Source organism: Thunnus albacares, chromosome 14 (assembly GCF_914725855.1).
Source record: "Thunnus albacares chromosome 14, fThuAlb1.1, whole genome shotgun sequence".
In the NCBI taxonomy this organism is placed as follows: Eukaryota; Metazoa; Chordata; class Actinopteri; order Scombriformes; family Scombridae; genus Thunnus; species Thunnus albacares.
Window position 1 is genome coordinate 13,099,814 of NC_058119.1, and position 25,462 is coordinate 13,125,275.

Here is a 25,462-nt window from a genome sequence, read left to right on the forward strand (position 1 = left end):
CTGATGATAAGGTGATACTTTCTTCACTCCACAGGGACACAAGTGTGCCTATCAACCCGGTAAGGATTCAGTCACACAGGGCAAATGTTTATCTACAGGGCTTGAACCCAGGGCGTGCTGCTGAAGCATGGTCTCTTGATCAGTCTCATGAAATGAAAAGTTACTGTGTCGTTACCTTGTACTGTTCCAGGATGTATTGTTTGTTTATTGATCATTAGATGACAAATATGGACTACAAATGCATTCACATGTGATCATACACTTTAGCCAATCTCTAGGGGTATGAAACCTACAGGTGGAGCACAAAAGAAGGTAGGATCTGCTCATCACGGACCCTTAACAGCAGATATTAGCCCAACTGATCTAATTTTGCCTTAGTTAAACAGAATCAATTAAACTATGTTAAGCTAATATAAAAATTGTCTTATAAGGACAATTTGTTGATGAACAAAGGAAACAATGAACTCCTCTGATATTAAAATCTATTTTAAGTGGACCACAGTGCTCCACTAGTTTTTCTACATTAACATTTCAAAAGGTGCTGCAGCCTCGATGTTAAAAAAAAAAAAAGCTGTAATAAATATCTTACACACACAAATCACAGAGCGTTTAACTTATTTAAAAAATCATTAATCTGTGCATCTTTCACACTACTTTGCTGTTAATGACTGATTTTGAGTTTGAATTTTAAACGATGATCTCTCATTTTTAACAGGTTCAATGATTTATATTCAGTTTGTCTTGGCATGCTGCTACATGTTGTTTCTAATCCATTCTAAATCTGTTAACAATTTACCATTTTGGCATGGGAACATAATATATGTCTTCATGTGGATTAACTGCTAAGCTCTTTGTTGACTGTTTTAGACACTACATGTTCCTTCAGCTTCTCATTTCTGCATCTTTATTTTACCTCTCAAATTAGCACACAGCACTGCTTCAAAATGACAGCGTGCTCAACATCCTACAGTATTTTTTTTTATCAGTTTAAAACCTATATATTGATTTTTTTTAATGGAGGGGAACATAAGACTGCAGGAACATAGAGCTGAAGAGACACAGTATCATATTAATCAAATCCCCAAGTCCCTGGATGATCTTTGGCAACTTTTATCCCTACTGAAAATGTCTCTGGCTGTCACTGTTACTGCTGTATAAAATACAAAATGTAGTACAAGACCTGACATGACACTGATATTGAGATTGACTATGTTCACAGGAATCAATTGATCTTTGCTGAGCTATTGCAACTTCCTGCCTCCATTAGCTGTGTCGCAATAACGTAGATAACAGACACAGTTTATTGTTTTTTTCTTATTGACAAGCATGAAAAACAACTACATATCAACTTGACCAGAGCCACAGAGTTATATCAATATGTTACATATTGTTTCTGATACCTCTAAATCATATTTTGTCGGCATGGATAAAACAAAATACACTCAATGTTTCAAATTTTATTGATACAGTGTTTGGTATGCAGCTGAGTGAGCAAAAGACAACCTGTTTTTGATAATACTGCCATTGTAATAACACAAAAGGCAGACAGACTTTACAAATTTGGAGGCTTATTAAATTATTTCACCTTCGAAATCTCCTATTAGGGAGTAGTCTTTAATATGTAATAGATCAACATAAACTAGTTCAGGCTTATATCTGCTCACAATGCATCCTTAATATTTTTGCATGATCAGCTGACACTAAACTGTGCAAAATGAATAATCCAGAATGTATGCCTGGTATTTGTGAAGCCATGCTTTTGTGAAAATCTCTAAACTAAGGGAACTAATGACCTCACAGATTCTATTAACAGGTTACCAAGTAACTGCTGTTTTTATTGTATGAACACCACAACAAGAAAAATGGAAGCATTTGGCATCATAAGTACTGAATGCCCACATGAATCTGGTTTTGAAAGCAATATTGTATACATGCATCTTGATGTGTGGTCCTCTCTCACTTTTACAGTAACTGCACATTTCAGAAGAAGGCGTTTTAAACAAGAAATAAAGATTTTTTTTTAACAGTAACAGCTCCCAAACCAAGAATATTGGGTATTAATAAAGAGTGAATGGAGAGGATAAACCTATGATGTGGGAAGGACCTCCAATCTATTCTTATCCCCTGTGCAGTTTGCTCCTTACATGAAAGAGAGTGGTTAAGACTGACTCAGGATGACATATACTTATTCCTATAGCAGCCCAACTAATAATTATTTCATAATATTGAGCTTTAACTTTCCTCGTTTCATGGATCTTTTTTTCCCCTTTTAGTGAGAGGATTTATGCTGATAAAAACTGCAACACTAAGCTGCCTTTTCAGCACTGAGTTTTATCCTGATGAAAAGTGATGCGATGATGAAAAGGCTGCTAATATTAACAGCATGTTATTTTTATCAGCTCTGCTTATTTAACACCGACCCAGCGCTAAGAATAGATTCCCATAACAACTATTTTAAACTAGAAATCATGTCTGTATCTGTGTAAAAACACTGTCAGAGACCTCAAAGTTAGTCCTCCATATTTACAGCGGCTCCAGGTTGACCTTGTGATAATACTAGGCCAATCATGTTTTTCTTGCTCCTTTAAGAGCAGAGACTCCCTCTAAAATGTTGACAAATCTTTACTGAACTCTTCAGGATCACAGCAGGTCTGTTTGAGGTTGCATTTCCTCTTTAAGTACTGTTTTATCATCAAGTAACTTAAGCCTCATCATACAGGTATTTTATGTAGCCACACCTTTTTTCCCTTTTCTGCTTCCATCAGGTAATGTCAACACGTCTTAACCAGCATTTGTTCTTCTGTTGCTCAATCTCAGGTGTGTCAGAGTGCAGCAGGAAATTGCAACATCCATAACTGTCTCTATTAGCAGTTTTAGTTAGATTAAGGAAATGTCTGCAAAGGTTCAGGAAATCAGAGATAATCCTGGCAAAGATGCTTTTATAGATTTTTTTTCTGGCTGAATAGGTTTAGCCTGGTTCAAATTTAAACTGAAAACAAAGAGCAATACTTTTCTGTGCACCTATGGGTCCTCTCCATCCTCCCAGGTAATAAGCACAATGGATGTGAATGCTCTCATTGTGCCCTCTGTGGTTAACACCCTATCTACAGCGTAGGCAGTTGTGTAATTGTGTACAAAGTCCTCTCAGCAGGGTGATCTAATGTGCATGTGTTGTGGGATCATTGCCATGAGAGTCTGTGGGAGCCAGTGTTCTCTTGTTATCCCCGCTTTTGAGGTATTTGTTGCCACCCAGCACCTTTTGTGCAGGGATGGCGCTCTAACACCACCGTCGCTGTCGGAGCTGATGCTGTTGTTGGCTACCGGGTATGACGCGGAGACGCATGCAGTCTGCTCTCCCATCACAGTCCACCTCTGCCTCGACAGCACACAGCGTACCATCCCATCAAGCCCTCTGGAGATCTGACATCACCTCGCATCCTTAATGCTCGGAAAGGGATAAACTCGTGGCCGGAGCATCCCTCAAAGGGCGTGGCACCCTTTGAAATTGACGCAAGAAATGTGTGACTGAAGGGTGGAAGCTAATAACGAGCAAACAGGATTGTTTTTTTTTTTATCCCTCAGCTGACAGGTCTCCATGTATACAGTGGTAAGTCTTATTGTTGACCTGGCGGGGGAGCCAGATACTATCGATTTCACATTGCCTTCATTTGGCTTAATCTTTTGTTATGGATCATTGCGAGCTGGTGGCTGATATCAGGGTGACTGCTCACACCTAACATGCGCTCACATTACGCACTTTGACCCGCGATGGTGAGAAATAATGTGATATATGCGTGCTATTCGCCGCCAGCGTTGCTGTGATGTGTTCTATTTCATTTTGGTTGTGTGTGTGTGTGTGAGATCAAGAATAGCATTGTTTTTTTTTATCCCCGTTTTCTTTTGTCTCCCAGAGCTCCAGTTCGGGGAACCCTTCCCTACACTGCTCCATGTCTTCCTCGGCGGATTTCTCGGACGAGGATGATTACAGTGTTAAATCTGGATCGGCATCACCGGCACCCGGGGACACTTTACCCTGGAACCTGCCCAGACATGAGAGATCTAAGAGGAAAATCCAGGGTGGATCCGTGCTGGATCCAGCGGAGAGAGCCGTGCTCAGGATCGCAGGTGAGAGACAGCCCCCTTGTTGTCCAGACAGTCATCACATAATGATGTAGAATGCGTGAATGTGCTGGAATATACGGTGCATATAAGGACTACAGTCCTCATGTGTTTATAATGGTTTATTAGGGTGTATGTTATTCTGGTACCCTCGTTTTATTTGTGGACATCAGGGTCCGTGCAGTGGTGTTGTTGCACGTGATGGTATTTTTGTCTCATTCAGAATAGCTGTGAGGGTGATCGGATGTGTCGTCTCACTTTACGTTACTTTTAATTAAATAATTGAACTTAAAAAAGATATTATTTAAATTTAAATGTAAATTATTTCGTAAACATCGCTTACATACGCGGAAAAGTTTAATGATGTTATTCAGGGTCAGACATGAAATAACAGGCCAAAACACGTAGATGCTTCTGTCATGTTCTCTTGTTTGTTTCACACTTGATGACACTGTTATCAAAAGGTTTTACAGCACTATAACGTTTTATAATGGTACTTTGGCACTATTTGACATTGTAAAATCCCTGTCAGATACAGTGTGCCGGATCAGGTATCCTTTAATCGATATGTGGACTGTTGTGGGTGAAATTTACAGGAATCTGTGTGACAGTGACAACTTATTGTTTACTGAAAGCAAATACTACCCAAACATAACTTCAAACGGTTTTGTAACTCTGTCAAAGCCATTGTAAGTCTTTGGCAGGTGGACAACAATCAAGTAACGTGCACCATGTTACGAACCGGTACAGAGACGCCTGACAAGGAAAGTGTTTATAATTTTACACTGCAAAAAATAAACATTTCATCCAGTCTGGTTTTAACATCTTATTTTACTTAGGCCTGTTAAAGCGGATTCGTGCAAATCAGGTGAGACTAGGAGAGATTTAACCTTATGGGTTAAGAAAATAGGATTTTGATTGTATTGTAATCGCACTGAAGACTCAGTGTTGGACTAATTGACTTGTTAAGAGCGACATTTTTTGCAGCGCAGCAGGTCCGGCAGTGCTTCCTATCAATCTAGTGAGCTCCGGAGAGGAAGTGTCTCTTATTGGACAGACCTTAGACAAGGGAGGGATGTAGGGCGTTTCCTTTAGTGCAACAACAGCGCCGATCACTCTCAGCACACACGCATACACACACATGCACTCAAACACACACATACATACACACACACACACGCTGTGTCCCTGTCAGCCGCTGGTGAATGTCCAGTTTGTGGAGCCCGGGTTATGGCTCAGTACGCACCGCAGGCTTATGTGCTCTCGGACGAACAGGAATATCTCCAAGCCTATGAGGATGTTTTGGAAAAATACAAAGGTAGGATCAATGCTGATTGGATAATATTTAGGCTTCGGGACGATGAAGATATTGCCCCGATTGCTGCTTGACAGTTCAATAAATGTCAGCCTGCCCCCTTTCTCTCTAGTCACTGGCTGGTCTTGGTGTCTTTATCCCTGCTGTGGAAAAGTGGGAATATTTCCTGCATGACATCACATTTAGGCTAAATTTTAGTAGCTAAGACAAAGGCTTTATTATAAGGGTTTTTATGATCTCAGTTGATTATTAGATTAGAGGATTATTTCTTTTGTTTAGCTGTTAGATGGAAATATTCAGCTTGGAATATGTTAGGAAAACATTTAATCAAGACAGGCGATCACAGTGTCGACATTGTTTATTGTCAAATTCAAAGGTCTAAACAGTGTGTGATTTGAGTAAATCATACTTTCACAGTGTAAAATATCTATTTGTATGCTTTTAATGCGATCACCTGTGGAAATATCATTGATCGAATGGTGCTGAGGTGACCTGTGTGGTGTCTCGAGGCAGACAGGACAATGACATAGCAGGATGAGGCGTTAGCTCATATCAGTGGTTCAAGTCCTTTCATGTAGCTGCTCCATTTGCGTCTATGTGGCTAATTAGAGCAAATCCATCACACATCTGTGGAGAGAGGTCTATATCATTGAGTGTCTGTGTGACAGCTAGAGCTCGTTGACAAAATCATACACATGCGTTGTCGGGCCAGGCCTGTGGAGGATCCGGTGGAGTTGAATTCAAACTGACAGCAGCGGTTTTAACCCCTGTGTGTCCTCTCCACACAAGCTACCACAGTAAAACAGCAGAACAATAAATAACATACAGTGTGCACTATTGTATGTGTTCTCTCAGCTGTTGAGTATTGTAGCCAGCAGGGCCAGTCAGCTGTGGTATTAAGGCTTAAACGCCCTGACTTGACTCTAATGGGATCATATGATGTAGCATCATTAGGAATCTGTTGCTGTTGTTCTGAGGCAGAGGAGCTGAGACAGACAATGAGCTTACTTATTTCCTGTATTTCCTGCTATCAATAACTACCACTTGGTGATCAGTTTTTGCATGTTGTACATTGGTTTTTGGGGGGTATTTGACTCCCTGCCAGTTTTTGCATGAACAATGAACTTATCAAGAAAGGGTAAGACGTGTTTTTATTTGATAATTTTACCAACAAGTTTCAAGTTTATGTGAGTTTTGTAGCCTCAAAATAATGCTAATGTTTTGAGGCTACAAAAAGTCTTAATTGAATCAGTTCATCACATTATATGTTTTTTAAGTAAAATTGACCGAATTCAGTGTATTTTGTGGCTTATCATTAATAGTCTGCAAAGAAATGTGTGACCATGCAATGATTCAGGTAGAAACTTGAAATCGGTCTGGTGAGCTAATCATTACTTGTAGCAAAGTCACTCACAACCCTGTTCCCATCAGCTTTGTTTACATCACTCTCTTCATTGCAGAAAAAAAATGTTCCAGCTTGGACGTTTGAAGCAGCAAGATTTTATCAACATTTACTTTTTTAAGCAGATTCAGTTAAACAGAGAGACGGCAGGCTTTAAGTTTATAAACATAATGTAATCATAATTTCTTTGCAATGTTGTCGACTGCTTGTCTCTGAAAATGGTGGCAAGTGATGAGTCAGATAATGAACATTTTCACATCTTAATACCTACAAAAAATGAATCTAATAAAACTTATTAAGCTTTATATTAGGCTTTAGATCTTCTGATGGAGAATTTATTATATACAGTACCATAGTAAGCAATGTATTTGAGTATATATGAATGAATGATAAGGCTGAGAAATGTATCTTTATCATCAGTACCAAATACTGTCTACTCGAGACAGTTCAGTTCTCAACATAAATTCAATCCCCCAGCCTTGAAAATAGCTTAAAACTGTATTTATTATTTCCATCAAAAGTTTGTTTGCTCTTCCACAATTGATAATTTTTTTTCTTTAGGGCGCTGGCCAAGTGCTTGAAAAATCCCTTTATCATTTCTTATTTATTTTTATTTGCAGTTGATGTGATCAGCCAGAGCCTCAGGCCTCTCCCCATGTGATGAATAGAGTATCAAAGGGACACATTTTCATAGCAAAATCATCAACAGTAACCAAATAAACACAACCAAACAGAACCAAAAACAGAACAGCCAGTGGGCCAACTGTAAAGTAGCAAACAATGTTTCTTTGTCTCTCCAAATCAAGATCATTTTCATATTTAACTGCACATTTAAGCAATTGTACATAATTAACCACATTTGAAATGCTGTTGAGTGTATGTTTATGTTAGCGCTTGTCACTTGTTGTCTGGCCTGATTCCAGATTCATCAAACACCTCTGACATAATGTCAGTCACCAATTTCAGAGAAGAGATACAAACTGGAGAAAAAGACGTACAAGCTTCATTGAGTGATTAGTGAAGTTTAGTGAACACCTAAATAATAAATTGACAGTTTTCAAGAACAAGGGAAATACTGTATGAAGTTCTGATCTGTGAGAGAAATACGAGTTAAGGATTTATTTGTGACTAAGCATAACAAACCCCATCGACTGGGAGCGTGCATGTAGTTCTCACTGCTCCAGTAAGAATGCCACACTAATTAGGTATTAGAGTTAATAATACACTTAACGGTGGAATTGCTTTGAGTTGGGCTGAAATTCAACGCAGGCTTTACAAAAGACTGTAAACTTGAGGAATGAACTAAAGACGTGGTTTCTTAGACACACACAACAACACTAATGGCACAGGGCAGTGGCTGTATAGGATCACACTGTTCTAGCAAAGCCTGCTTGACAGGCCGTCAGCATGAAGGGGCCGTTTTAGTCACCCGACAGTTGATCATCCTCTGACATCAGGAAAGATTTAATGGATTAAACATTTGGTGGTCCAGTCAGCTCTTCCTGCAGTTCATTTCGTTTTCAAGATGCCATATGGTGTAAATGGTTTCATTAGATTGGAAGGACAGTATTTTTCTAAAGCTGAACCCGATTGAACGTGTTTTGCTTCCTGAGAGTACCGACTGTCTTGTGGAAAACACCTGGAAATTTTTAATTCAAGCAGGAGAAACATGTTGTTTTCCAAGTCGGTGACTTGCTTTTCTGTGCTTTTTTATTCGTGGCCAAATACATTTTTGAGTGCTGTTCTTAATAAAGACTACTAGAAGATCAAAGTGTACACTAAAATTTGATTGAATAGGGTACCATGTAGGGCTGCAACTAACCATTGTTTTCATTATCAGTTAATCTGTCAATTATTTTTTCGATCAATCAATTAGATGTTTGGTCAATAACATGTCAGAAAATCATGAAAAATATCGACTGTTGTTTCCCAAAGTCCAAGGTGATATCCTCGGATTTCTTCTTTTGTCCCGACTAACAGTCCACAACCCAAAGATATTTAATTTACTGTCATAGAAGACTAAACTAGAAAATATTCACATTTGAGAAACTGGGATCAGAGAATTTCTTTTCTTAAAAAATGACTCAAAATGATTAATCAATTATCAAAATAGGTGGCAATTAATTTAAAGAGGGCAACTAATTGATTAATTGACTTATTGGCTCTAGTAGTATGCCAGTTTCTTACAAGCTAAATGTGAAAAAATATTGAAGGTGCACCGAAAAATACATTTACACTATCATCAAAACATTCATAAAGATAATATCCTGACTGTAATGTGATAGATATCATGCTTTTTGCCAGACTGCTGCTAAATTTGAGGTCTTCCTTGAAAAAAGTATATTTTTTTTCACTGATCAAATCATAGACATATACAACTTATCGAATGTTAAGGATTTTATTTCTTCGAGGAAAATAAAAAGACTGACGTGTACAGCGCATAAGCAGTCTTTAGGATGCCGGCTACAGCTGTACATTTGTGCTATTGGAGGGTGTGGTCTGTCAGAGTCTGTCTGACATTTCTGTCTGTGACTCATGCAGGCTGCATTATGACTAAATCTCTTATTATGGGCAGGATTTCTGTAGATCCATTAAGGAATACCTTACTATTATTTGTAAAATCTGCATTTTGTACATGTATTACTTTATATTATCACACAGCAATGAGTGAGGGAGCATTGTGTTTTTTGCACAGTCACTGCCTTTGTCCATCCTCCTGGGCCATGCCCAGCCCAACCCCTCGGCTCTATGTCGACAGCCCACTCATCACATTCAAATGGCCTAGTGGCCCACACACACACAGCTCACACACACAACTCCCTCTATGGAGACTGTCTGCTACTGTACAAAAGACACTTTGTTTTTATGGGAGCAGCATCCAAGTTCCAGAGACTTGTTCATGTGTCAAGCTGATGGTGTCGTGACACTCTTTTTGGCTTTTCATTGAGATTTAAATGTTGAGGAGCCATAAGGTGGTCTCTACCCGTCTAACTTCAACAGATTAACATCCCGTTACTGAAATTTGTGTGTGCACAGAGGGCTTTTGTAGCTTCCCAAAAACTGAGCACTGACCCACTAACTTATCTTGTTCGCACACAATAGGAACATACTGTACTTCATCGGTCTAAATTCAACTTAGTTTTCCAGATCTGTGAATCATGGTGAGAGAAGAGATAGAATACACAAACATATAACATGGAGTATATACACTTGCATGCTTGCAAACCAATCATTTTCCAATAAAATGAACCTTTTGTTATTTTAAAGCAAGGGCGATTTCTTTTAAAAAAATTTCCATACTAGTTGATTTTGAAGAAAAGTAAGATTTGGCTCGGCATCTGCTTATCATCTATCTGATAGCAGGACAATTGGAACTAACTTCTTGAAAGTAACCTACAGTGGATTCAGTTTAGCAAATATGTGAACAAATACGATTTAGAACACTGAGCTATCTAATTATGAAGGGCCATTTCACAGCTGCTGCACCCAAAATCCTAAGTGCTAAGTGCTAATGGCTAATTAAGTGCATTAGATTTTGGGATCAGTTTCAAGCTCAACATAGTGCTCTGTAATCTCACAGTAACATCTAACAGGAACTGCTTTGAACCCATTAATACGGGTCCTTGTGCTTTCATTTTACAGGTTTCACCAAGATATGTTCTCAGATCAGTATGTGAGATCACATCTGCTATCAGAAATGTAATATCTGATCGTTTGTTGTTATTGTCCATCTGTTTGAAAAGGTTTTATGGGGAAAACAAGAAAACATACCACAGTAAATACACGGTACGCTGTATGTACTTGAAAGCATGACATTGTTGTTTTCTGGCCAAGCCTTTCATTGATCTAATCAATAGACTTCATTTAAAATGGGTGGTGTAATCCAAACCAGCAGAGCTCTTAGAGAGATTTTACTGCTCCATCTGTCTGTGGTTAGGAAATCATGTCTGCATTTTTTGTGTCTATAAAATATTAAATTTTTAATTATATATTCCAAGGTCTGCCATTTAGAGATATACACACATTATGCTTCTGGAATACATTTGATTAATATTCTTCATATTGATATGAAGTTATATGAAATATGCCTTTCATGCAGTCCCATGCAGTTGCATTACCTCTGTGTCTGAGTGTTATGCCTGCTTGCTGTTTTATTTCCAAATGTTGTATTTATATGCTGTCATGGTGATGGGAAGACCAGAATGACTGAACCTCATTCCATTGCTGTGCTTAGCTCCTCTTACATGAGATCATCTTTTGAGTCTCTGTCCCACCCCTGATTCAGGCTCTGTAGCCATGCCGCTCCCACTCCAGCAGCACCACCCTTTTCCCCCAAATGCAGCAGATGCTGGAAAGCAATTCCATCATCACAGGATGAAACACATTTCCTTTCTCTTTTGTTTAATAGGTGGCCAAGGCATGAGCAATTCCCTCTATTTTTGTGTTAACTCTAGCTATTTAAAAAAAAAAAAAATTGTTATACTCAGATGAATCGTCTTATATCAGACACAGCTTGTGAAATACATGACAAGTCACAAGGTGAACTTGTCTGCAGTTGACAGCAGAATCAGCGAGGAAGAGTGTGAAGATACAGACCAGTGACAAATTAAAGGAAAAATAAAACACAACAAATGCAGGTGCCTCCTATTGGTTTGAGGAAAATTATGTAAATCATGAACTCTGGCATCAGCAGTCACCAGATCGAAACCCAGTTAACCACCAGTGGTAGATTTTGGAACAACTTGTTACACAGTGGTTTTGTACCACCCAATAATCATCAAAACAAAACACCCAATGATGGAATAGCTTTTGGAATAATGTTTTTTGATCCCTTCAGTGGTGCCACAGAGACTCTGAGAATCTATGCATAGGAGTCTTTTCTGGTTAGAGAGTGAAAATTAAGGCTGCAACTAATAATTATTTTGGTTATCAATTAGTCTGCTAATTACTATCTCAATTTAATTCAGTGGTCAATGAAATGTTAGAAAATAGTGACAAAGACTCATCACATTTTCCTAAAACCCAAGGTAACATCCTCAGATGTGTTGTTTTGTCCGACCAACAGTCAAAAACTCAAATATATTCAGTTTATGATTATATAAAACACAGAAAAACAAAAATTTTAGAAGAATTGAAAGGTAGAACTCAAAATAGTAGCTGGTTAATTTTCTATTGATCAACTAATCGATCAACTGTTTAAGCGCTATCCAAAATAATGCAATATGACAGAAAAGTGTACCTTCATCTAGGATGACAGTGAAAAAAAGTCATAAGCCTTCACTTCCTTTATATGAAAAGTGGCTGACAATGAAATGTCTAAGCAATCATTACTTCATACTTCAACTTGAAATGAGCTTTGCATGTGTTAAATCACATCAATCAGGGTAAATGTGGCACAACTAAGAGTTTATATAGATGAAAATGTCACAGGATTGTCTTTAGTCATTAGTCTTAATCAGGATTCTCCATAATCTGAGGGAGAGTCTGGGGAGGAAAACAGATTTCCCCACATGCACAAATACTCTCACTTAAATGTGACAGTTGCAGCTGTTGCACATATGGAGGCTTATATTGGAGAATTAGCAACTCTGTGTGTGTGTGTGTGTTTGTGTGTGTGTGTGTGTGTCTGCCATAGCCTGCTTTTGGGGACAAATTTCAGACTTCAGACCAGTTAATTGGGGATGGCTTGTCCAACTGGGGACAAAAGCCGTATCCCCAATTAGAAAAAAGCAAATTTTTTGGGTCAGTGGTTAGGTTAAGGTTAGGGTAAGGGTTAGCGTGAGGCAAGTAGTGCTTATGGTTAGGGTTAGGGTAAGTCTCCAGGAAATGAATGTAAGACTATCTAATGTGACCTAAGTAAATGTGTATGTGTGTGTTCATATCAATGTGTATGTATGCTCCATTAGCTGCCGTCATTAATGCTTCCTCCTTCCCTCTACTTGACTTTGCTGAGTGCTTCTGCAGTGATTGCTCATGCCTGATGGCACTTTGCCAACTTCACCATCACATCTTGCATTTACTTTTCATGATGGGTCATACAATATTTCAACTTCAGTAGTAGGTAGCTTTACATACCTGAAACCTAATGTTAAGAATATCAGTAATATCATTAATTAAGAAGACACCACTCGATTGTACTGCACACTAAGGCCTGGTTATTGTGCTGATTTATTTATTTTATTAGCCATAAGCCATAATTGGCTGCCTAATGTGCTTTAAGATGAAAATATGGACAATAAGAATGTTGATAACCGTGTGCAGCAGTGTCTCCTACCTCTTCCATGTATACTCTGCTTACATCTTCTCAATAGCGCTTTTCAGAGAAGAGCTGTAGACAAGATAATAACGATCTCTGTTCCTTCCTGTCTTTGTCTTGGATCTGCTTTTAAGTCTGGAGAGTAAAGTAGAGACTGACTGGAAGAGCTGCTTTGAAGGCTTGGCAACTTGTTTCAGATACTGAGCTGTTCCAGTCACATATTTCAGATGCTACCCTGCCCTTCTGTGAAGACTGGCTGTAGTAGTCTCACTTACAAAGAATGACAAAAATGCTTCCTCAAGCACCCCTCCACCCCCTCCCACCACCACCACCTCCACCATCGTCTCACTTGTGTTTTTGTTTACCACCTCCAGGTGACATGCCTACTAAAGTGCTGTGGAAGAAGGTAGCCATCTTGAGCTGAGTCATCATTTCAGCGGGCCTCTGTTGTAATTGCTTTTAGCAACAAAGCATTTTTAAAAAAACAATATGAGTCCTAAATAAAGAAAGCTTGTCACACACGAACTGTACCCACTTTACAAAAGCAAATGTACTGGACGAGCCAACTACACATGTTGGGACCTGTTGTTTATCCTAATCATGAAGCATTAAGTGGGTCTAGAGCTGAGCTTTAGGGTACAGCAAACCTTTTGTCATTCTGTGTGTGACCAAGATCAGGCTAAATTGCACTACTGTGCAGGTTCATATCCTGTCATTGTTGTTTTTTAAAGGGGACATATTATGCACATTTTCAGCTCTACATTTTTATTCTTGGGCTCTACTGGAATATCTTTGCATGATTTACAATTCAGAACACTCCTTATTTATCTTATACTGACCCTTTATGTTGCCTCTCAGTTCAGCCTCTGTCTGAAACAACAGGCAGTTTTAGTTCCTGTCTCTTTAAGGCCCCCCTCCCAATGAGCCCACTCTCTTGTGATTGGTTAGCTTCCAGAAGCTGAGTCACAGCCAACCTCTAGCTGCTCAGGAGGCTACGTCAACAAACCATTAAACAAACTATAGTAATAGGATTTCACTACTTTTTCTTGTTCTTTACCCGAAATATCAACTTCTCAAATACATCTGTACATGTTTGAGCCAGTATTGGAGACGAAATATGAGAGTGGACAACGTAAACAATATTTGGAAAAACCTTAGCAACAACCTTAGCAACCAAGGCTACGGAATGGACAGCCGTTTATGGGCATGCTGGCGAACTGACATCAGCTCATCTGCAAGGTAGAAAAAAACTTTGCAAACGAAGCGTTCGAAGGCAGTTTGAAGCCTGGGCTTTTGACTTGCAGAGAGCATTTCTACATACATTAACCTCAAGATTTGGAACTTTTACCGTGTTTAACATAGATATCAAACATCTTAACGGTATATAAATAACAGAAAACCACAAAAAGCATAATATGTCCCCTTTAAGGTGCATTTTCAGAATTGTATTATTCTTTTTAAGTGCATCCTTTTAAATTAGAGGTACAAGATGTTAACTTCAGATGAACTACACAGTGACAAGACCTATATTTCAAAATGTCTGCTACTCAACACACAGCCTTGTACTCAAAACAAAGCTAAGATACATATGCCTTTGCTTACTGAGCTGGTTGGGACACATGATATGTGAAATGAGAGCTGTTTAGCAAGAATGTTTGGCGAGTCCTTGTGGGTTGGAGGGTTGAGGGCTTTGCAGTTTAGCTTCTATGTCTGTTTTGATTTCCCTCTGATATGAGGTCAAGAGGATTATGTAAGCTGGATTTTGATTGCTAGGACTTTTTGACTCTGCCCAGCTCAGAATATGGGGATATTTTAAGCACACTGACGTAACAAGATGCCAAAGGGTGTCACAGGCCCCCTGTGTCGGACATTCTCGGGAAAACAACTATTTATGCATTCTTCTGCTCAAAGAAGCTTGTGAAAATGTAGAAGTGAAAGGCTAGTGTGAAGTGCTGGAGACGGTCCTGCTGCTGGTTGAATTCCCAAGAGTCTGAAGTTCATGTTGTTGGAAACAGTTCAGTAACTATCACTTGCACAGACGTAGTCATGTCTTAAATCTCTAGTTTTTGAGTATAAATAAATCCTGGGCAGGATATCATGACATCTATTAAATTTTCCTTTGGATAAATCAGATTCAGAAAACACAGGATCAAAGTAGGAAACAGACTTCAAGTCTGACTCATAAATACATAAAACTTCTTTCAGCTCTACTACAAGCATTTTCTTCAAATCATCTTCATTGCATACAGGGAATGAAGGACGTCACCTTAGTGGCACAGATTATGTGGCCTGCAGTTGCAGGGGCAGCATGGTTTAGGGTTGTAGCTATTTATAGCCATGCACATGTGCTTTGCTGAGGTCTACAAATACGTGTCTCAGGAGCTCTATGGCTGTCTGTGTGAAGGCTGTGGTGGATTCTTGGCTAGCAGGGCTCAGACTGTAGACAGCGAACCTGCAGACTGTCTACATTTATATAACACTGGCTACTGCATGTAATTATCAGTGTAAATTTACACTTCTGAAGAAGGCTTTAATGACAACATTTTCTAGGCAGCACTCAAGGTTTGTTTTAAATGTCAAGAAGTTCAACTGTAATGTGAGAGAGAGGTAGTTAGTCAGGCTATCATGCTCCTTTAAACATCAACCCATTAAAGTCAGAGGTCACAAGCTTTTGGTTAGCACATTTCTAAACTGTTCCCAGACCTCTGGTAGATATTTACCATTTAACCACCTGATTTTAAAGTGAGGACATTGAAACACCAAAAAGAAAATATACAGGTTATTCATAAATACTTCAAGCACTATCAGTGAATAAATTTGTGTTTTCAGTGAAATCACATATTGTATATGGCTGTAGGTGTTGTCTAATAAGGAAATTAATGCAAGTTTTCCAAATTATTACGATTTGGAGGTTTTTTATGGTATAAGAAAACTTTTACAATAAAATGAACATTATATTTTTACTCTTATTAAATGTGAGATTGTTTTTTAATATTATTATTAGATCAAACTGTTCAGTGACCGTAGAGGAACCTCTCCTGTCTTTGTTTGAGGCGTTTGCAGAGGCTTTTTTATGTAAATGAATCTACTGTAAATACAAGAAAAGTTATGTGATTTGTTTTATTGTGGGATTTTCCCTTCAAACCTTCTGACCTGAGATATCAAACTTGCTAATGATAGTGGCTGAACTTTGTATTTGGGCCTTACACATTTTGAGGTTAATTTTTGTCTTACAATTATGTGTTTTTGTGTTAAATTCACAGTTAACTGCCAGAAATAACTTCACAACCATGTTGTTTTTGCTTGTCGATGAAATAGGATGAGAACTCTGATGTGGCTGTATGAGAAATGTATTTAGTAGGTGTATGAAATAAATGTAAATAATGAAACAAGTTACTGAATACAACTTTTCAAAAATCAACAGTATTGTAGGAATCGGACATATAGCTGAGAATAATCAGATATGGAGTGAAACGGACAAATGCTGTGAAAGTAAAATAAAACAATTTATTAGATTTTAAAAGTTTCAGAACATTGCAGGGAAAAGTTACAGCGGTGTGAACTGGCCCGTCTCAGCTCGACTGAAACCGGCAGGTGGCGTCACCTGCGATTCAGCTTGTCAAGTCGCCAGTGGCTGATTTTAGAACGTAAGGCACGTCACCTGTTTCAACAGCCAATCAGTTTGTAGCGAAGTCAGCTGGTCAAGTCAGCAAACTGTCAGCTGATCGAAATGGCAGAGTTTTGGACGGAGGAAAAGAGAGCCTCCACCCTCTGATCTTTACTATTATTTACCTCTGTGTTCATTCATATCATCTCTAAATAATATCCAACTACTGTTTTAAAGGTTTGGAAAATTCAGTGTCTTTTGGACTGAGATCAGTAGTACATGCATATTGTTTTTCCTCATAAGATCCTCAAGAGGGCACCATAATATTACACTCTCAAATTTTGCAGCACAGGTACATAATTACAACTTTACCAGAGTATATTGAGGTTTGCTTCCATTAGTTGTGTTTCTGCTCATGTTTCTAATATTAAAGCACTTTAACCTGAAGGGCAAAGATGATGAAAAGTGTTTTTGACACCATGTGACAGTGGATGACGTTTATCTGAGACTGTATTATCTTGTCTGTTATCAGTAATCTGTGTAATAATATGTGCAGTACAGTAGCCTGACCATGTCCAATAGCTGGTTGATCGTTTCAGCTTGTCCTTTGCTCTGAGCCGGAGAGTTTCCCGGAATACTTGCCCACCCAATCTATATTAATGAGTTTCTCGTGAAAGGTTTATATATTATGCATCAAAGAGCCCTAGACATGGGCATTAAAATCCAAAATGGTGTCCTGCTGCAGGCGGCACCACTTTATTTCTTTGTGATTCAGCTGTGGAGTCACAAGGACAAATACATCATCAATGACACAGCAGCTTTGTCGGCAAAAGTCTCCCACTGCATCACACTTCCTGTATTACCTATATTAACACACTATTTTTCTTATTTCTTAGGATTATTTCATTGATTTATTGGCTCATTTTAGTCTAAAACTGATGTGATGGACTGATGTGTTCCTTCCTGTATTTGATGCCTTGATCTGGATGTATGTAGACCATCATACAAAATAATTACCACATTAACCCAGTTTCTAATTCTCGGAAGCTTTTACATGTGCACTATTTTTAGATGAACTAAATGTAAGAATCTGCAGAGTACAGTCATAGGGCTCTTAAGGTACCTCCAATATCTTGGAAATTTGTGTTTCAGGCTTTTAAAAAAAAGCCTACAGTATGTAAGAATGACAACCATCAGCTTTTTTATGCTACTACCTTCAAATGAAAATAATGTAGTTAAACTGAAAGTGGAACTAATGTTATCTGAGTGTAGTTTGTCCTTTATTTTCTTTTTGTTACTACATTATGTAACTATCTTATGTAACTGCTATGCTCAATACAATCAGAAAACACGTGAAATTCCACTAAAAGCTCTGAACTGAACATCTTTCATGGAAAGACTGCATCATGAAAGGTGTTGATTGTCATTTGCTTGAATGTGTTCTCATTTGTTTCTGTGGTGAGTCGAGGCAGCTGCACACTAGAAAGATGATTGATTACCTGAACACATTTATGGTCAAGGTATATTTGATAAGATATGTGCAATAATCAAGTGACGCATGCAGTCAGCAGAAAATGATGGTACATTGCTCTTAAATTACTGCACTAAAAAATAAACTGGCTGTATCCTGCCACTGTAACCATCCCGGAGCATGTTAACAAGGAACTTCTCTTCTTTTTTTTCTCTCTCTTTTTATAAGAAGGTCTAATTTCTTCTGTGGTTGAGTGCTGCCGCTAGATAAACACTGAACAGAACTCAAAATATAGCGAGTAGCCATGGAAAACCTGACAGGACTCGTTAGAAAGGGAGTCACGGCTGCCCTAGAGGCTGGTAGGCAGGCAAGGCAAGAAGAAGGAGACTGTACTGCTTCTACAGATTCTCATTCACATGGCATTCATCTACCTGACCACGATCTTCTTGACGGTCCTCAGGAGCTCATAAACAGGATGAAGTACCCGCTTAAGACCGAGAGGGAGCATTCAGCTCACCTGATAGCTCTAATGTGCTGCATGGGTCAGTATTTCTCTTAATGCTACTTGTTATTTCCTTCCACGTTTAGTCATGTCTGTGCTTGCTCCTGACTAATCGTAGGTAGGATGTCCTCGAGCGAAAACGTATTTTGTAATCCACACTAACGATTATCAAAGGGAGGAGGTTATCTGTGTTGTCAGTCCTGTGGTCAATGTTCAGGAAAATGCTGATTATCATCTGCAGTGTTGTTGTTAGCGGAGGACTGAATGTGAGCTGTCGGGAAGACGCTGTTTTTAAGTCATTGATTGTACTTGTTTCACGTGTTATCATCAGTGCATGTGAGCTTTTTTTGTGAGGAAAATGTAGGCTAGTGCGGTTGTGACTGGCAAACTGGAAGCAGTGAAATGAGTTCCAGCTGTGGTGACTGGCTCTGACACAGGATAGGAAAAACACAGCAATGAAAAAATACAAGGTGTTCATTTTGCAGAAACATAATAAGGCAAGAGTTGATTTTCTTTTTCCTTGTAATACTACAAGCAATGGAAAAAAACAAAAAATCTGTTTCCTTTCCCTTTTTATTTGCATCCGGTTGTGTCCTGGTCTCACATATCTCACCGGCTGCTGGAAGTCTAGTTGCTATGGAGATGGGAAACAAAAAAACATGTGGTCAGCGGTAGAGAGTGATGCAGTTTCAGTCTCTGGGAAAATGACATCCTTCTTTTCAGCCACTGGAACTTTTGGTCTTCATATGTTCTTTCTTTTCTGCATCACTTTCACTGAAACTGTAAATCCAAAAATATCCTTACAAATTGACTGTGTGCATCAGGAAGCAGAATATTAAGCTACAAAAATGAATTGCTAAATGCTTAAAAATTCAGAAAAGAACACTGCGGTTTCCTGTCTCTCTACATGTCTTTCAAGACTTTTTATTTGAGCCCAGGCACAGTGTAATTTGCCCAGCATTCGTTTCTGTTCTCAGTTACCATTAATGCAACCTAATAGGCAACGAAACAGGCTCATACAAAGCAGATTTAGGCTGGTCTAATGACAGCTGTCTTCAAAAGACATCTGTGTTGCCTGAACATCTCTGTGGCGATTGCTTTGTAATGTGAAAAAAAAAAAAATCACTGATGTGTTTTTTTTTTCTCTTCTTCAGATGAAAGAGACAGAGTGCAGAAGAAGACGTTTACAAAATGGATAAATCAGCATCTGCTGAAGGTAAGAAGTCATTTGTGACATTTGCTCGCCAGTGTTTGCTCTTTCTGTTTTCATGCAGGTATGAAACATAAATAATAGTTTGAATTCTGACAGTTTTTTCCCACAGTGGCCAGCCAACAATTTTCCATTAACATAGACATTCTGTTACAGAGATATTAGCAATAATATCAATCAGCACTCTCCATGTTGGGTCCTAACATGCATAGATTCCTCCCCAGATATTATTAACACTTGTTAAAAGTCATTTAGCATGACATGCCCTGTTGCACTGCTGTTGTAACAGGCTGTCTTTTGTCGACTCAGGAATGTGAGTCGCCTACTGTGGCATTTCATCTGTCTGTGGAATTTAATGAAACACTTTAGCAGACAGACAAGCGCTGGCATGTCTCATCTAATGTGCCTTTGTTAAAACGAATCACTACCTACGAATCATATGGAATATTATATTTTATAGGGTTCATGCAGCAGCGCTACGCTAATAACGACCATCACTAAAAGTTACACTAATTTCTCTGTCCTCTGATATGGAAATTAAGGGAAAAATAATTCATTTACTTCAATATTATTAAGTGCATAAAAAGAAAAACAACATTTTCTGACATGAGATGGTATGAGCAACTAACTGGTACTGATATAGATGCATAAGTTGATGCTGGTAGTCCTGTGAAACGGAGACCTTGTAGGGAGTCAGTGGTTTGCCATATAAATATGAACAGCAGCAAATGGGGCCAAGCTAATAGTGACGAGCAATGAGCAACAAAAGCAATAACATAAGTTTGGATGTTTTTGCACAAGTCCCACAAATCAAAGTGAAGTTCCTCAATGTACCAACAAAGAGTTCTCAGAAACTGTGACAGTAATGCTGCTGAAAACACTGACATTAAATTTCGTATCTCAAGCCAGACTTGTATGTGCAAGTAGATTTTCATACCATATTGACGTGAATGTAAGGAAGGAAATCAGTCTAAAGGTAATGGTATGCCTGCGGTAATGTGAATGTGCAAAACTGCAACTAGTAACGTAACCGGTAACATAATTGTATAGTAGCTACCCCCTTATTTTGCTTCCTCAACATGAAGGAAAGGCCACAGTGTTTGACATAAGTGTTTATAGCTGCACTGAACAACCACACACACAAGTGAGTTGAAAAGCATTGAGGCTGAGATGTGGTAATTGTTTGTTTCAGTAAATCTAACTGTGCACACTTGAGGACAATCTTTCCTGCATGCATTCATACTATCGCTCGGTCACGCACACATACTGTAAAGTGACGGAAATAGTTGTTTGAAGAGTGCGAAAATAGAGCTTGAGAGAGAAGTGCAAACCCTGCCTCACCACCACACATCTGGCTGGCAATCGCAGTGTGAAGTCAGCAAGCTTGCCAGGTTTCCTGTTTTAGCTACAAAAATTGCAGCAATCCAAATTCTGACGTCAGAAAGGTGTAGGGTGAGACAATGTAAGATGCTGTTTGTTGATCCAATAAGCACTTTGTTTGAAGCATACCCACCCCTTTAACATATTGTTTATCATTACATGATTGGTGGTCCACTCTCACACTCCCACTCTTCTGCTACCATGTTGTATTTATCGAGGGAGTGTTTTCTGTGATCGTCATCTTCTAAGTGTTGTGTGTGACAAAAACCTGCCCTGGAGGGTCAATTCAAGGGTCTCCGCCAATAAGATCAGTCCTTACTTGATGGGGTATGGGCTGCTCGTGGATCAGTGCTGAAGACTGGTTTTATGTTCACTTGCATGTGATGTTTTCAAACATAAAATATAGTTATTGTTTTCAGTTGGAAAATCATTTGAGGGAAGAACGAGGCCCTAAGGAGCTTCTAGCTCCAGTTTTGCCCTGAGGAAACGCCAGCTCTTGCTTACTCTGTCTCGTGAGAGAAACATTATGAAAACTCTGTTACAATCTTGGCAGATGAAGGAAAGAAATAATATTTTATCTACTTTACTGAAATAAGACATGGCACATGCAGTGAAGCTTCAGAGACAAACAGCAACATGTAAGGTATATTAAGACTGTGTACTTTCTTTTTTTGAACCAGCTAAACTTGTGGTAATGATTTAATTGGAACCTTTGCATTTTATTTGATTTCATATTTTAGATATTTGAATTGATCACACAAGAGTCAGTCGCCCCTTTTAGCAAATTGTCATTTCTTTTACAGCTGGCATTACACATGGTCCATTAGAAATCATAGGTGCTGAGTAATAGTTGGGAATCTGCTTGGCTGACCCAATAACATAAGTGTGCAGGTCTATTTTGGCTTCACAGCTGTGGCAGCTATCTGGGATTACAGTGCTGAAAGCCCCGTGTCAAAGCAGGTCAACGGGCAGGAGGGTGATTTCAGAGGCGCGGTATTTAGGACAGGAAGGAGAGATGGGCCTGCTGGAAGGAGAAGGCCTCGGACTGTAGTTGTTAAGTGCCTGGCTCAAGTGCTTAGTGGACTGTTGATAAGGTGTCACAATGATACATTGTGCTGATGATGCTATTATTCAATGTTTTATGCTACAATTATTCCAGTTTAGTGAGAAATACAAGAAACAAAAACAAGTTTGTTGTAAAATATGAACAAAAGAGGTTTTGCTTTTGCTGAAACTGAACACCAAGTTGATTGAATGGCATTCGGAAGAAACATCAAAGGTTCAATGATAGTTATACCAAGTGTGATAATGTGGGGGAATGTTGTGCCTGTCTGGTATAATCCTCAAAGAGGAAGATCTGTTCTTTGGAAATTGAGGTTATGATGGTTCAGTAATGGTCAGAAGCCATTTTTGATTTCATTTACAGTAGTTGCCTTATAACCACCACTGAACAGGTGTGTTATAACAACATGATATTAGTAGTTTGCTCATAATTTGCTTGCCTCTGTGTCCACAGGTACGGAAACATATAAATGACCTGTATGAAGACTTGCGAGATGGACATAACCTGATCTCGCTGCTGGAGGTCTTGTCTGGAGACACACTGGTGAGTTAACATTTTTCTGTTATTTTAATATTTATGATGTTTCTAAAAGAGATAATACATGCATAGTTACGAAATACTGATGTTTTTTTGGTACATGTGGAACTGGGCAAGTTTCATAATCCTATTGAGTTCTCAGAGGAATTTCAAGAAATCACAAAACATTTAGATTGTCATTAGACATGAATAAGGAAAGTGAGAGAACATTTCTTGTTCCTGTGGAGTCAGTCACGCCTCTGCATAACTGATGCACCTGCTCTTCCCCCTTCCTCTGGGATTTGATTTTCTGTAATCAGATCTACATTGATTCTGCATCCACAATAATCTGCTCTTAAAGAAGAAAGTTAAGGTTTTTTTGTTGATAGCATTTTTGGTCAATTGTATGCAAGTTTCCAATATATCGCAGGGCTGTTTCTTTTTTATTTTTCCCTTTTGGGATATCTATAAGAAACTGATTGATGTGGTCATCACTTGCTGTCTCTCAGATAACAAAACCTAAACACATCAGGGGAAAGCTAGCAAGTGGAAAACCAGCTTTGTTTGCAGCAAGTTCTTTCCCAGTAATTAACAAAGTTTAACTTCCTAACTAGCTTTTTTAACTCACTAACTGCCAAAGGCTACAATACCTTTAAGTAAGTTATTACATTTCACTGAGTAGTGCGGTATATGTATGTAAAAACAGGAACAATGTATCAGTTTGTACAAGACATAATAATCCAATTGCTGGTCTACAGACCTGCCCAGACCCTTTATTCAAGTACTACAATAATATGAGCAGTTGTTTAAACTTCTGTACACCAAGATCACGTGATTTCTCCGCTAGTCATGAGACTGCTCTGACCTCTTTGAACTCCTGACCTGACTCAGAGGATAAACATCACTGCAATTGAAACCCAGCCAGCATGAAAATGTTAACTTTGTTTCTATAAAATTATATTGTGATGGAGTAATATTACAGTCATCAGCGAGCAGCGTTTCTTTCAAGTACAGGAACCTGTGCTGTTATGGTGATTAACTGGAGTGATCACAGTAACAGGTTTTGTAATTGATTTCCAATGTGAGACAAATCCTGGACCAGGAAATGACAGACAAGTTGATTCTTTACAGCCCCAGACAAGTTCTGTACACTCTGAGTAACTAATAGCTTTGACATATAGTATTAAAATGAGTTTACAGTCATGGTTATCAATTGTAATGTGTTAATCCCTAAACACAACAACTTAATGTAATTTTTCACATCCTAAAAAATAAGGATTGTGGAAATTGTGCTATATGTCTTAGGTCAATGCTATACAGTATATGTCAAATTTCATTTGAGTAAGTGTGAAACAGAATTGAAGGTCCATTTTCATAAAATAATTAAATGCATTATGTTATGAAAACAAAGAAAAAAATGTATGAAACCAAATGCAAGGAGCAGGAACCTGTGAAACTTCCTGAGGGACCACATAGTTTGCAACACAACACTGCTACATTTACATGAAGTGTAAAGGAATACTATTATATACTATACTATACTATTATTAAGCCAAATCACAAGTGATTTTAACTAAAAATAGGTGATTTTTCAGTCTTTGGTATGTGGCTTTGCTATAATAATATTTATACAAATTGATCATGGGAAGGCCAGTTTGACTTACTTACTTACTTTTTTTTATAGTTCAGTATGCTGGATGTGTAAAACCTTACATATAAAACATATAGAAAATGTGTAATGTAGCTGAAGACTAATGTATTTAGATGTAGTACTTTGTCCTAAATGCAGGGCTATTGAAGCAAGCAGACTATTTACAGCAGTGTTTCATTTCTGTCAGTGTTGTCAGCAGTGTTGTCATTCTTTCATCTTATATCAAAGTGTATTGATACAGTCTTTGTGCAGCCCTGAGTTACATAATGTTATCATGCTGTGATGTGCCTCACTGTATATTTAAACTGCATGTATTCCTGTGCAAGGTGCCCCACAGCAGTTACTCCCCCTCCAGTGTGACTAGCTGTCATCCTCTGAGTGGCTATCTATTTTCTGTTTACATTGTGTTTCCCTTCTACTTTCCTCCTCCTCCTCTGTTCTCCACTCTTTGATTGGTTTCTGTCCATTGTCCTACTTCCTTTGATTTGCCCGCTGTATGTGTGTGTGTGTGTGTGTCCATGTCTTCCTTTCTTCCCCATGTGTTGCCTTTTCGGTGATAAGCCAAGGGAACGTGATTTTCTGAAGACATTGCGGTTGGTGAGTGGGACAGAAGCATGTGCAGTTGAGCAGCATGGAGACACGTTGGATGATGATAAGGGGGTACGTGTGGATTGCGCCCCACCCCCTTGTAACAAACTAATTTAAAGCGTGCTGTGGCCAGTTAACAGGCATACAGTGGGAATCATACAAAAAAAATCACTGTATGATTTGTCTTATTGTAGTCTTACATGATTGCGTTAGCAGATATTGTAGTTTTTCTACATGCTTATAGAGTATTGTTTTCCCCTTTCCCAACCTTAATTATTTCTGTGCAACACTAGTTAAATAGTTTTGTGATCAGAAATCAGAATCTTTGTTTTCAACCAATCATACTGCTGATGTAGAGAAATGTGCACATGATCCAAAGACC

General features: G+C 38.6%; 1 protein-coding gene across 8 annotated transcripts in view; it reads left to right on the top strand.

The window, feature by feature from the left end:
- The window catches only part of dst (dystonin), a 107,996-nt gene that overhangs the window by 2,325 nt on the left and 80,209 nt on the right, over nt 1-25,462 (top strand). For 4 of the 8 annotated variants that reach the window (XM_044372404.1, XM_044372406.1, XM_044372405.1 and 1 more), the window contains exons 4-7: nt 3,912-4,125; nt 19,827-19,888; nt 22,779-22,868; nt 25,054-25,152. In XM_044372404.1, coding sequence (XP_044228339.1) covers nt 3,912-4,125; nt 19,827-19,888; nt 22,779-22,868; nt 25,054-25,152 — 465 coding nt within the window. Of the gene's footprint in view, nt 1-3,911; nt 4,126-5,261; nt 5,438-19,826; nt 19,889-22,778; nt 22,869-25,053; nt 25,153-25,462 lie in introns of those variants that run through there. The other 4 variants (XM_044372411.1, XM_044372408.1, XM_044372409.1 and 1 more) reach the window with 2 other exon arrangements.